This window comes from Dendrobates tinctorius, unplaced genomic scaffold (assembly GCF_039654945.1).
Source record: "Dendrobates tinctorius isolate UK_male_01 unplaced genomic scaffold, ASM3965494v1 ptg000046l, whole genome shotgun sequence".
Lineage (NCBI taxonomy): Eukaryota > Metazoa > Chordata > Amphibia > Anura > Dendrobatidae > Dendrobates > Dendrobates tinctorius.
The window spans coordinates 73,808,073-73,822,550 of NW_027361714.1; the positions used below are offsets into that span (position 1 = coordinate 73,808,073).

General features: G+C 43.5%; 1 protein-coding gene across 3 annotated transcripts in view; it reads left to right on the forward strand.

Moving 5' to 3' along the window:
* Positions 1–6,992, forward strand: part of TRAF3IP2 (TRAF3 interacting protein 2) — an 82,770-nt gene extending 75,778 nt beyond the window's left edge. For all 3 annotated transcript variants that reach the window (XM_073575995.1, XM_073575996.1, XM_073575997.1), the window contains 2 exons: positions 3,027–3,101; positions 4,103–6,992. In XM_073575995.1, the coding sequence (XP_073432096.1) occupies positions 3,027–3,101; positions 4,103–4,273 (246 nt within the window). In that variant the 3' untranslated portion in view covers positions 4,274–6,992. The remainder of the gene's footprint in view (positions 1–3,026; positions 3,102–4,102) is intronic.
* Positions 6,993–14,478: the final 7,486 nt, after the last annotated feature.

Sequence of the window (14,478 nt, forward strand, 5' to 3'; positions counted from 1 at the left end):
TAAGACAGCAGTCCATTACAACAAGGCGAAGCAGCAGACATTGGGGTCAACAACGCTACAGACCGGCAGAGGGCAAAAATGACTCTCCACTGACCGGGATGACAGTCCTCTTATTTGAATGTCACTCAGCAACCGCAGGATGACATCAAGTGACCTACAAAAGGAATGGCAGATGGTGTGAAGTGCATGGTAAGAACTGTTCGTAACAGGCTCCTAGAGGCAGGGTTCGAGTCATGTAAAGCTAGAAAAAAGCCTTTCATCAGTGAGAAGCAAAGGAGAACCAGGCTGAAGTTTACCAAAGACCATAAGGATTGAACCGTAGAGGACTGGAGTAAGGCTCCTTTCATACTTGCGTTTTTTTTGCGCAGTGCAAACGCACATAAAAAACGCATCATGCGTTTGTGTGCATTTTTTGCGGTTTTGAGCATGGTTTTTTAAAAAAAAAGCATGCGTTTTTTTGCGCTGACGTGCGCATTACCATGCGCACGTCAGCGCACCCATAGACTATAGTGGGTGTTTGGGTGGAAAAAAACGCATTGCGTGCGCATGCGTTTTTTTGGGACAAGTCGGACGCACAAAAAATGCAACAAGATGCATTTTGTGCGCCCAAACACACACTACAAAAAACGCATGCGCATACAAACGAATGTGTTTGCGCACCCATGTAAAGTATAGGGGAAAAACGCATGCGTGTTTTTGCGCAAAAAAAACGCAAGTGTGAAACCAGCCTGAGGTAATCTTCTCTGATGAGTCTAATTTTCAGCTTTGCCCAACACCTGGTCGTCTAATGGTTAGACGGAGACCTGGAGAGGCGTACAAGCCACAGTGTCTTGCATCCACCGTGAAATTTGGTGGAGCATTGGTGATGATCTGGGGATGCTTCTACAAGGCTGGAACTGGGCAGGTTAATCTTTGCGAAGGACGTATGAATCAAGCCGCATACAAGGTTATCCTGGAAAAACAGTTGATTCCTTCTGCTCAGGCAATGTTCCCCAACTCTGAGGACTGGTTTTTCTAGCAGGACAATGTGCCATGCCACATAGCTAGGTCAATCAATGTATGGATGAAGGACCACCACATCAAATCCCTGTCTTGTCCAATCTACAGACCTGAACACCATTGAAAACCTCTGGAATGTAATCAAGAGGAAGATGGATAGTCACAAGCCATTAAACAAAGAAGAACTGCTTAAATCTTTGTTCCAGGAGTGGTATAAGGTCACCCAAAAGCAGTCTGAAAGACTGGTGGAAAGCATGCCAAGACGCATGAAAGCTGTGATTACAAATCATGGTTATTCCAGAAAATATTGATTTCTGAACTCTTCCTGAGGTAAAACATTAGTATTGTTGTTTCTAAATGATTATGAACTTGTGTTCTTAGCATTATTTGAGGTCTACAAGCACTGCATTTTTTTGTTATTTTAACCATTTCTCATTTTTTGAAAATAAATACAACATTTAGTACTTGGAAATTCGAAGAAGACATGTCAGTAGTTTATAGAATAAAAGAGCAATTTACGTTTTACTCAAAAATATACCTATAAAGAGAAAAATCAGACAAACTGAATATTTTGCAGTGGTCTCTTAATTTTTGCCAGAGCTGTATGTATATAATTTGCCTAAATTACAAAGGAAATGTGTCATGTTTAACTTTAGGCCTTTTAGAGATCACTTCATCTTCAACTTGCTTAACTGTTTACAATAACAGTAATTTTGACCAGCGATGCCCAAACTTTTACATGCCACTGTACGTAATTCTAATCTTCTCTCAGTATTTAATTTTTTTTTATGTGTTTTTTTTTGTTTTTCACTTTTTTGTGCGTATTGGTGGAAATAGGTGTTTTTTTTTTATATAGTTTTATTTCCTGCTCTGCTTCTATGAATGCATATCTGTGTGGGTCACATAGCCTCTTGTTGTTATTCAGCCTGTACTTTTTGTTTTGTTATTTCTAATCTGGGCATCAGAATCAGATGAAGTGAGAAGAGAAGTCACTGATGGGGGCTATCTTTCAATGATTTACAGGGTGTCGGAGCTGTAATATGCTTTCTAATGATAAGAAGCATATCGCAGTGCTTGTTAGCTGAAGAGCTGTCCCTCCAAAGCATTGTCAGGATCCATGCAGATGATACTGAAGTTTGTGATCCGAGCATGCATGCTTGGGCTCCTGTCACTCATTTAAAAGCAGCTCTGCTCCATCAGTGATGTCCTCTTGCCATTTCGACCAATTCTGGTGCTCAGATCGACAGGTAACAGACAGGAACCATTGGCTGGATTTCAATAAATGGTTTTATGGCCCTCATAGAAACCACTCAAGTACTAAAAGTATATTGGACAAGTTAGAACAAATGAAAAAGGGGTCAAATAGTAGTGGAAACCCCTTTTGTTTGATCACTTGCACTATATAAAGCGATCTCTACAGAGATAACCATGCATACCCAAAACATCTCCAGCCTACTGTTTTCTATGACCTATATCTTTAGGCTTTGTTTATATTGTGCTTATGCAATGCAGAAGTTTACCACCCTTTTTGTGCCTGCCTCAAAAAGTCACACTGCCAAAAAGAGGTCCAGGTAGAGCACAGAGTGGTCACGTCTGCTTTATTAAAGTCCGTGGGCCTGTCGGTGGTTTTGCCCAAATCCCGTTTTTCAGGGTTTGAGAAGGAAGCTCTGACAGAGCCACTGATGTGTGGCAAAGATGCGATGTGAAACTAGGCTATTTGCTAACCGCAGCTCAGGTAAAGTGACTGACCCTATAATCATGTAGCAATTAGTAAAGCCTTGTTATGCAACAATATATGGGTAAATCACTTGTAATTTTCTGTTAAAAAAAAAAACTTGTACTGTATATTTAGGCTACTTTGACATGATGAGTTTTTGGTAACCTTTGAGTGGCGTATTTTTAAAAATGCAAGTAACCTAGAAATCTGCAACATCAAGAACTCACCAAAAGTTTGTTGTGGGAACGTAGCCTTACTAAACACTGCATTTGTATTCCAAGCTTTATGTGATTTTTATGTGTTATTGTAGATGCAGACGGAGTTCATAGAACAAGGGAGCATGAACTTCAGATTCATTCCTGTACTTTTCCCAAATGCAACAGAGGTCAGTTCACAATTAACCACCAACCAAACAGCATTTGTTTTATGGTATGTTCACATAGGGCAGATATGCTACAAATTTTCCACCTAGATTTGCAGGCAGAAAACACAACGTAGCAGTACATTGGCAGTAAAGTGATTGAGTTTATACCAAATTTTATACACACGGTGTGGAAAAATCTGTGAGAGAATTGACTTGGAGTGCAGATTAGTGATTAGCGAATGTGCTTGGATAAGGTGTTATCCGATCATGCACATGTGCCAACAGAGCGTATTCGAGCACTCTGAAGACAATGTTCGACATCAGCAAAACATGCAGTGGTGGCCTATTTGTTAGGTAATTCCAGCATGTGTGAACAGCTGCAGGGACTCTAACGAATGTGCCTGGATAACACCTTATCCAAGCATGTTTACTCATCATATCCACAGCATGACAATTTATGGTGCAGATTTTCACTGTGGGTTCCATCTTTTTCATAGAGTGAAACCAAAGCAAATCAGCATAAAAGGGTGCCTTTAGATTACTTTATTTTTCTTGCCTGCATAAAATGGACAAAACTTCATCAGGGTGCTGCATACGATTTTCAACTCTTTACTATTTCATCATCCATGTGTCATCCAATTTTGCCATATCCCCCCCCCCCCCCAAAAAAAAAAAAAATATGTGTATATGAATAATATAATATTATAGAGGTTTCCAACCCGAGAAACCGAGAACATATGTGCACATATAGAACTCCGATGTCTTTTTTTTTTTTTTAACGGAACGGAATATCCATTGACTACAGTGGATAAGGTTGATCTGCAAAGTAATCAAAAAGTAGAACATCTGTTTTTTGTGCAGTCATTAAAAAAATCTGACAAAGTAGCCTTGTAAAATATATTGTCAGTAAAAAGAAAAGAGAAAAAAAAAAAAGCACTGACAACACATATATGACAAAAATGGATGTTTGAATGAAGCCTAATGCATGCCATTGTCCATACCTTTTATGTTTGGTTTTTCAGGAACATGTGCCCAACTGGCTGAAAAACACACACATTTATCGATGGCCATGTGATACGGAGAGATTATTCCTGCGTCTGCTACGAGAGGAGGAATATATCATTCCCCCAGTTGGTGAACTTCCAATCTTGGAAGTTCGAAATATAAATGAACAACATCGCTCTTACTATTAGACAAGCAAAAGCGCATCAAAATATGGAGAAGCCTGGCAAGGATCATCATAAAAACAATCAGAGATCACTGACATTCCAGAAAAGTCTTGAGATTAAAATTTAGTTTGCACTATCAGGGCAGTTTCACACGTCAGTGTCTCGGTACGTGTAGTGACAGTTTTCTCATGTACTGGAGACACTGATACACGTAGACACATTCTCATGAATGTGTCTATGCAGATGTGAGCGTGTTTTCACGGACCGTGTGTCCGTGTGCAAAACACACTGACATGTCCGTTTTTGTGCAACAGCACGGATCACACGGACCCATACAAGTCAATGGGTCCGTGTAAACACGTACCGCACACGGATGCTGTCCGTGTGCAATCCGTGTACGTTTTTAAAAGTCAAAGGGTTAACATTAAAAATAATTTTTCAAAAACACGGACACGGACAGCACACGGATGGGACATACGGATAGCACATGCATGTCACACGGATGACCTCCGTATGCACACGGACACGGATAGCTCCAGTACCGGTTTAACTGCCCTCAGATAAATTTAGGTCTGCTGCCCGGAATCATATTGCACATTTTTTTGTGGTAAGCAAAAGTGTGCGAGAATACATCAAGAAAGTCAGAGATGTGAACATCTCTGAAGAATAACATTTACTCTGCATTTGGCACGCACTCCGAATATCCAGAATACAAGGTCACCAAGCAAAAAAGTATGCATTATTGTTAAGCTGAACATTTATATTTTCTCTACTACAGTATTAGCTCAATCAAGATAATTGGGTTAACTTGTCCAGAGAATCATTCTTAATGTCAATTTACTATGTTCTTTTTTAGCTATTCAAGAAAAATTCCAATTTTTATGCCCATAGTATAAGTTACAATAGAGAATTGAGAAAAGCAAAGACATTGGGGCAGATTTACTATTTAAAATGTGTGAGAATTCTGGCACACATAATGATCGCCAATAGGATGTGACTTAGGCTGGTTTCACATTAGCGTTTTTTTGCGCAGCGCTTCGTGCGTGTCCAAGCGCATGCGTCATGTGCACTTATGTTTAACATGGCGTGCGCATGGTCTTGTGTTTGCACGCGTTCGTATGCGTTTTCGTGTGCATGCGTTTTTTCACAGTGTGCACCTAGGCGCACCAGACGCAACCTGTTGCATTTTTTGGTGCACCGAAAGGTGTCAAAAAAACGCATGCGCACGCTTGCACACTGAATGCGACAAAATAATGCATTAGTCTAAGGGAACGCAGGCGTGCGCTTGGACATGCGTACGCATGCGTTTTAAGAGTTAACAAGGATAGAAAATGGTTAAAACGCATGCGCCGATGCATGCAAAAACGCACGATAATGTGAAAGTAGCCTTACAGGCCAAACTTATCAGCAAGAGCCACTGGGATATATTTGGGAGCTCTAGTCTAATTCTATGTTGTCTCCTGTTAAAGACAGTTTTAGTAAATCAATTCCCATTATTTTACTCGTTACTGCACCTGGTCATTGTTCACAAAACCTTATACACTATATTGTATCATAACGGACAAGTGAGAAACAAAAGAGGGAAATTAGCTTATTTTAGAACTAGCATAAATATATATAATATTTTTATAATAATTTCACCTACATTACACTGTGATGTAGCAGCGGCACCAAGCGATCTTCGACCATATAAAGCCTAAGTTGTACAACTTTTGTACCTAAACTGTAAATATTTAAACAGACTAGTGATGGTGAAAATCATTGACTGCTCGGATAATGAAGGATGAAAAAACAGATTGGCATTTAAGTACAAAAAGTTCTTACGGAGTTAGATGATACTTAATGCCCCACTCTGATCATTTTTAATTTTCTTAGTTTTTAAGGATTATGTGTGCGAGTGTAATGATGGTAAGTAACATACTCCCCAGTTGCAGCCATCTCCTGGCTTCAGCGGTGCTTCGGTGCGCTCCTACATCTTGTGACCACATTTCTGACCTACTCACACTGTTTTTGTGGAGCGGATGTCACTTTTTGAATTTTCTCAATTTAAGACTATTAGACTCAGAACAAGGCTAGAAGGCCTCATTTTGTGTGTCACAGACTTAGGCCGGGATCACACGTGAGGAATACGGCCGAGTCTCGCATGTTAATACCCGGCAGTGCCACCGGCACGCGGAGCGTGCGGAAGCATAGCAATACATGGTGCTGCAACGCTCTGCTCCTGAGTTCCGGCGGCAGTGCCGAGTATTAACATGCGCGACTCTGCCGTATTTCTCGCATGTGTGATCCCGGACTTACATTGAAAAAGTAACCGCTGCTCCACACTGCGACACAGCAGGTTATAGATATGGTGTCTTGACCCAAGCGCCGAGCAAACCTTGAAATTGTGACAACCAGTATCTATGTTTCTACTATTTTTAAACTTACACGCATGATCTCTAACACATGAGTGGGGCTTTAAGCGATCCGAATGTACTTCTGCACTTTCCAAAATATTCCTTTTTGCGCACAGTAGAGGGCGCTGCTACCTAATGTTTTTGTGAAGCCGATTTCTATGAACATTTCTATGGTGATTTTCATTGTGCCTGTAAATATCATCTTGTGTGGTATGCACAAGCTCCAACAATTGCTGTATGCTTGGATCCTTGGGCGATCATTACTAACATGCTATAATCATTCTTACCAGTATCTATCAATATTGCAGTAAATACACGTATATATAATAAATATTCCAGAAAAAGAATCAGCTGTGGAGTCTGGTGACATTATTAGAGTGGAGGAACAGAATCTACTATGTCCTTATTTCCATTGTTTGTGTCGGACATCCCTCCTTACAAGGATCTTCCCTGTTGTACCCCAGCAGCCTGAACACAGCACCACATTTGGTGTTCTCGATCCTACTAGCACCACATCTGGACGACAGTTTACCATCCACTGTACACATGACGGCTAAACGAGATTTTGGAGCAGAGCCAGAACCGCTATTGCACATTAGAGGAATCCCACTCATAATCGGCGTCTGTAGGTGGGAGGAGAGAAAATTTCCCCAGCTATCGCCACAATCACAGTGTATCTGTAGGATATATAATGCCATACATGGCTAAGGATAGATTGGGGTTACAATGGATGGTAATTTGAGGCAATCTACTGATTCTTGTAGATTTTAGCTCATTCATTATATTGTTTTTTTGTTATATATTTCTGTACTTTTATGTTAAAGGTTTCACAGCAAAGTTTAAAAAAAAAAAAACACCTTTAGTAAAACACTCCTAATCAGGGGAAATATTGCTGCTTCTTGGCTTCATGGCAGAGATCTGGTTGGTGTAGGGAGTTTTCCAGACAGTGCCCCCAGGGAGAAGATCTGCAAACTAGTTCTCTTCCAGAAGGAAGCAAACTGCCTCTTTACCTGCGGAGACCCAGCTGAATTTAGTTAGGTTCCCTACAATGAGTTTTTAAATCTGTGTATTTTTGCTGCACAAAAAACGCTGTATCTTAACAGGTCCAGAAAAGTAGATGATATTTATAGAAATCTCATGCTCACCGCAAAATTTTAATTTGTTTTGCAGGTACGCTGAATTTTATGTGCAGTTTTATGTGCAGATTTTCACTCTAGAACTACATTATATGAGGAAAATCTGCAGGTAAAAAACGCCCATGCATTCTAAGGCTATGTGCACACGTTGCGGATTTTGATGCGGATCCACAGCGTTTTTCCGTGCGGATTTGCATCAAATCCACAGTGTAGTGCACAGGCAATGTTAGTCTATGGTAAATAAAGAATTGTTGTGGACATGCTGCGTAACAATCCACGTAGATTTGCAGCGGGTTTTTTTTTTTTTTCTCCCTCCGTCCCTCCTTCCCTCTCTAACCTAACAAAAGTTTTTCAAAATCAAATTGCAGGAAGTATCAAACACAAAGCAGCTTTATTTAAAACGTGATATATTAAAACCGAGACAGAAAACAAAGCGTTAAAAACACAAGTAAAAGCATTCAGGGCCGTAACTATCGAAGTCGCAGAGGTTGCAATCGGGCCCGTGCAGGTGGTAGACCAGCTGACGCCACCGTAAACATCAACTTGATGTGCAGAATTGGTGACATATGCCAGGATATAGATCAGGATAGGGCCCAGGATAAGGGACATATATACCAGGATGGGGCAACGAAGATATATATATATATATATATAATTGCCTTCTAATGTTTTAATTTGTTGTTCTGGCCAGATGTCACCGTGTCCCAGAATTCCAGGCGAACGAAGTTCACTGACCACCATATTGGAACACCCAAGTGATGGTGTCTCAATATGGAAGCTGCTGCTGGTACCAACCTATTGCGCAGTACCACCAGTGGAACACCGTCTCACCACACACTCTATACGCCGTACACACACTCAGACACAGTCACACACACACACACACACTCAGATTCACACAGACACACTCAGTCACACACAGTAACACACACACGCAGCCTCTTGCGTGCTACCACCAGTGGAACACCGTCGCACTGCGCCTGCGCGAATTCCGCGCAGTGAATAATTTGGCAGATGCGCGATGTGTCTACAGGCAGAGGAACCTGGTCACATTAAAGCATACCACATCTCCTGGGCAGGGGAGGAAGCAAAAGACAATACTGACATTACAGCAGGGGATCACAGAGGATTCATTTTGTGAGGTAAAATATTTCTCTGACTTTTTAAACAATATTTTACCTCACAAAATGTATCCTCTGCGATTTCCTGCTGTAATGTCAGTATTGTCTTTTGCTTCCTCCCCTGCCAAGGAGCTGTGGTATGTTCTGACCACGGTCAGACACAGGGGTGAGAGAGACAGCTCAAAAAGGACAGCACATGAGAGGAGAACGCAGCACAGGAAGGAGAGACAGCAGACAAGGGGGATAGCACATTGGGTAGACAGGTCAAAGAACAGCACAGACAGGAGAAGTCAGCACATGGGGAAAGAGAAAGTGTGTGTGTATGTATATATATATATATATATATATATATATATATAGGGGCGTGGCTGAGGGTTGTATAATCGAAGGGAGATATGTGTCTCAGAGATGGCTTGTCTCCGTAATGTAAGGCATAATAGATAGATATTGATGTATTACTAATGTTTTGCAAGGACCTGTGAGGTCACAGTCACGTGACCAGTCAGCTGCTGGGTTTGTGGGTGTGGCTTACACCCTTATAATGTAGCCTGCTCCTGAACCAGGCAGTTGTAGGTGGGGAGGACTAAGCCTCCCATGTGTGCTGAGACTCCTGGTCTGAGTCTGAAGCAACGGACGTTTGTGTTCTTTTTGCCTAAGCTAAAGGCTATTTTTGGTGATAATCTGCTTTATCGATTTATGACGCAAATAAACCTCATGAACTTTGGAAGAACGTGTCTCATGATTGTGTCCCGCTGCACCTGAGTCGAATCCCTACAATTGGTGTTAGACGTGCGGGCAGCGATCCCAGCAGAGACTTGAGACAGTTTCTGCATGTCCTGGGTAAAGTTTTCAGCGAGGCAGCAAGCACTACCTAGAATAATGGAGGACCTGCTGAAACACTTGGCCCAGGCACAGCAAATGGTGAATGGGCTGCACACGCACACTTACACATAGAATGACTGTAGTAATTATAGGGGATAACTCAGGAGACTGTGCGTGGAACAAGATGACTACAGGACACAGCTTTATAAGTGGTAAAATCTATATTAACACACGGTGATACAACAGATGCAGAAAGAAACTCAAGTCCACAACACTTGGAGAAAATATAAGAAGCAGCTTAGCAGTCTATAGGAACTTCAGAGGAAAATGCAATCAAGCAAAAAAGTCTATGAAGCACAGTTATTCTTGAGGATACTTGGCATGAATAAATCCTTGTCTTAGTCCAGACACAGATAGGTAAGCTTAAAAGGCAGTTCAAATCTTAGCTTGACCAGGGAGGCCTGGAAAATAGTCTCAGGCTCTTGCAGAGCAGGAACAGCTTACATGTCCAGCAAATGCAGATGGAAGTGAAACACGAGCAGCAGAGGAAGAAGAGTTCTGGAAACTGGAGTATGCAGCAGGAACTCAGAGCAGAGCAGCAGGATCACCACACAGGTTCACAGGAGACGGTATATAGCCAGGGAGCAATCAGAAGTCAGGAGATGGATGCAAGGCAGAATACTCAAGCACAGACTGAAGGCTGGGGTGGAGTTTTATAGCAGGAGGACACAATGCACATGAGACCAAGGACACCATCTTGGAAAAGGGCAGTAATGCAAAAAGGTAAAAATGTTCAGTGTCATGTCCCACGACGGAAATCATTTAATATTTGCATTGTTTGTGTTGCATCATCTGTTGCTAGGCAGAAGTTTGCCTTTCCCTGTATTTTGTTCCATCTCTCTCCCTGTAGTCCTGTGATGTATGTTCCCTCCTTCATTCTCCATTTTGTGATCGTCCCTCCATCTGTATGCATCCTGTTACATGTCCTCTGAAGAATATTCCTTTTTATCTGCTGCTTTCATCATAATACAAGAATTTCAGTTAAAGCATCCCTCTTTTCCTGGAGTCTTCTTATATGAGATCGTGGCTGAGTTAAGCTGTCTGATTAATCGGTATGAACGTGAGTACAGGTCGATACGGAAGGGGCCCAGAAAGAGAGGTCTATCCAGGCACCATACGTTCTAAATATCCATGAGTCAGAATAGTAAAAAGGAATAACCTGCCTTCAGAGACAGGAACTCAAGGTCTGTGCTAAATCTCAGTGGAAAAGGACATTTCCCAGATAGACTAACCCAGTTCCAGCCAGACCCCAGCGTGCATAGAAGCTACACACTGCAGCTGACCAGAGAGGAATATAACTCCCATCATTACACAGGACCCTGCAGCTGCTCCAGCATTAGATACAAAGTATCAACTGTGCAGAGTCTCTGTGTATTTCCTGTTGCTGAACAGTGGGAAGTATAACCCCCATCATCAACTCTTCCTGCCTGCAATCTAATCATGTTTGAAGCAAGGAATACAATGTCCCTACCAGACTTACAAGCACAGGAAAGAGACCCAGACCCCCATCCACCATCTAGCGAAAGGGGAAAACGTACAGTCAAACCCACATGGAAAGTCATGGAGAATTTAGAGACTGCAAAATGTGAATTATATAGTGATGTATCTTCAGTATGGAAGAAAGTGCTGAGTCATATAGACACTGCATCAAGGCCTGCTTCTCATGAGTTACCACCAGAGGGAGTCCTAGAACAATTATGCACAGCATACCAAATGTATATGGAGAAGAGTGATAATACATTATTCTCCTGAAGAAACTGAATCTCCCAGAGACTTTAAACGAATTGCAAGGTTTCCAGCAGCTTAATTCTGAAAGAGACTGCACTGTACGTGACATTAAAGACAAGATAGAGGCTAGAATCGCACGAACACCAGATGCATCAACTCGCTCATCCAAATCGTGTAAGCACTCAAAACGTTCATCTAGGTCAAGTTCATCAAAATATTCTACTCTTAGGCTGGTTTCACATTAGCGCTTTTTAAGCGCACGCACGGCCGGGGGTAGCTCCGCCCCCGAGCCGGCTCTCTGCCCGGCGTGCCCGCCCCTTGCTTGTAGCGCCGCCTCCTAGCAGACAGCGGCGCCTGCGATCGGCGCACCCTATCTTTAGCATAGGGTGCGCAGATCGTGCGCAGGCCGTGCGCTAGTTGCGCTTTGACCTGCGCTGCGCACTTTTGACGGTGCGCCGTGCGCGCCAAAATCGAACTTTTCGGATTTTGGCGCGCACGGCGCACCGTCAAAAGTGCGCAGCGCAGGTCAAAGCGCAACTAGCGCACGGCCTGCGCATGATCTGCGCACCCTATGCTAAAGATAGGGTGCGCCGATCGCAGGCGCCGCTGTCCGCTAGGAGGCGGCGCTACAAGCAAGGGGCGGGCACGCCGGCTCGGGGGCAGAGCTACCCCCGGCCGTGCGTGCGCTTAAAAAGCACTAATGTGAAACCACCCTTACTGAGCAGCTTATAAGAGCACGTGCTAAGGCTGAAACTACTAAGGTACAAGCTGCCTTTGCACAAAAGAGAGCAGAAATGGACGCAGCTGTTGCACAAAAGAGCAGAAATGGACGCAGCTGTTGCACAAAAGAGAGCAGAAATGGATGCAGCTGCTGCACAAAATAGAGCAGAAATGGATGCAGAAGCGGCACGCGTGAAAGCGGATAAGGAAGCTCTAGAGAAGGAATGTGAGCATGCAACAGCCATGGCAGAATTAAAGGTACTCGAGCAGGCTGTCAGTGGGAGTCAAAGAGACAGCGTCAGTTTGTGTGAAATGGAGGCAGAAGACCCTATTGAACGCACAAGAGACTACGTGCTAAGCCAAGATGGCGAACCGCAGATCATCACTAACACTCTTGATGGTGTTGACGCTTCTCTAGAGCACCAGGATGCCGATCCACTTACAGAGTCCGGCATTCAAGGTCATTATACCCTCGACAACCACACAGTGCCACCTCCACATGTAGCAGAAACTATACCCACCAAACCAGTTGCTGGACTAAATGCATATGCCACTCCATACTTCCCCATGTTTCAAGGCCAAGACGTCTCCACCTCTATGTACAACACCGCTCAGCCTACAATTGTGCATCCTAAGTCAGAAAGAACAGACATGTCCGACTTCGCAAGGTACATGATTCGCCGTGAACTTACTAAAACCGGTCTCACAAGGTTCGACGACCAACCTGAAAATTACAGAGGTTGGAAAAGTGCCTTTAGAACCGTAACTGGAGACCTCGGCATCACTGCTGCGGAAGAGCTGGACCTGCTGATCAGATGGTTAGGACCACAATCCACAGAGCGTGTCAAGAGACTCAGGTCTGTACATATCAGTAATCCAATGGCTGGTCTCATGGCTGCATGGGAAAGACTAGAGAGAAACTTTGGCAGTCCAGAAGCCATAGAGGATGCACTGTTCAAGCGACTACAGAGTTTTCCAAAGATATCCAGCAAGGACAGTTCAAAGTTCCTAGACCTCAGTGACCTGCTGTTAGAGCTCCAGCTGGCCAAGGCAGACACCCACCTACCTGGCCTTAGCTACCTGGACACTGCTCGTGGAGTAAACCCAATTATCTCCAAGCTACCATACAATGTACAAGAGAAGTGGACTACAATAGGGTCAAAATACAAGAAAGACCATCAAGTGTCATTTCCTCCGTTCTCCTACTTCTGTGAGTTTATAAAAGACATTGCAGAGCGTAAGAACGACCCAAGCTTTTCCTACGGAGAATCCAGTGGCCCAGCTTCACCTCCCTCTAAATGCGTGAGCACACGCTCGAATGACAGAAACCGCAGGAGTCCAGTTTCAGTGAAGAAGACGGATATTCTTTCCTACCAACATCAGCCCCAGGCAAGAGCAACAAGGGTGAAAAGATAGGAACCCAAATCGTGAGTGTCCCATCCACAAGAAGCCACATCCCTTAAAAAAGTGCATCGGCTTCAGGAAGAAACCGCTCCAAGAACGCAAGGAACTTCTAAAGAAGTTCGGGGTATGCTACAGATGTTGTGCTTCTACTGAACACCTTGCTAAAGACTGTAAAACTACAATTAAGTGTATGGAGTGTGACAGTGAGGATCACGTACAAGCACTCCACCCATACCGTCCTGACTCTACACGTACTCCTTCCCCCACCACGAGCCATGACGGGGAGGACGCAACTCAAACTGCAAGTCATACCACAATATCTTCTTCATGCACAGAAGTCTGTGGAGAAGGTCTCTGGGACAAGTCCTGTGCGAAGATTTGCTTGGTGAACGTATATCCCAACGGTCACCCAGAGAAAGCCGCGAAGGTGTACGTCCTCTTGGATGATCAGAGCAACCGATCACTTGCAAGGTCAGAACTCTTTGATATGTTTAACTTAAAGGGAAATGCTTACCCTTACACCTTAGGTACCTGCAGCGGTGTTACAGAGGTCTCTGGGAGAAGGGCCAGTGGTCTTATAGCGACATCCCTCGACAACACCGTGGAGATACCCTTACCCACACTTGTCGAGTGCAACCAGATTCCATCCAATCGAGAAGAGATCCCAATGCCAGAGGCTGCTGTTCATCACTTACATCTCAAGGGGATAGCAAACAGGATACCAGCCCTCAACAACAGCACAGATATCCTGATTCTGCTTGGCAGAGACATTCTCCGGCTGCACAAGGTACGTCAGCAAATTAACGGACCACACGATGCACCATTTGCCCAACGCTTTGATC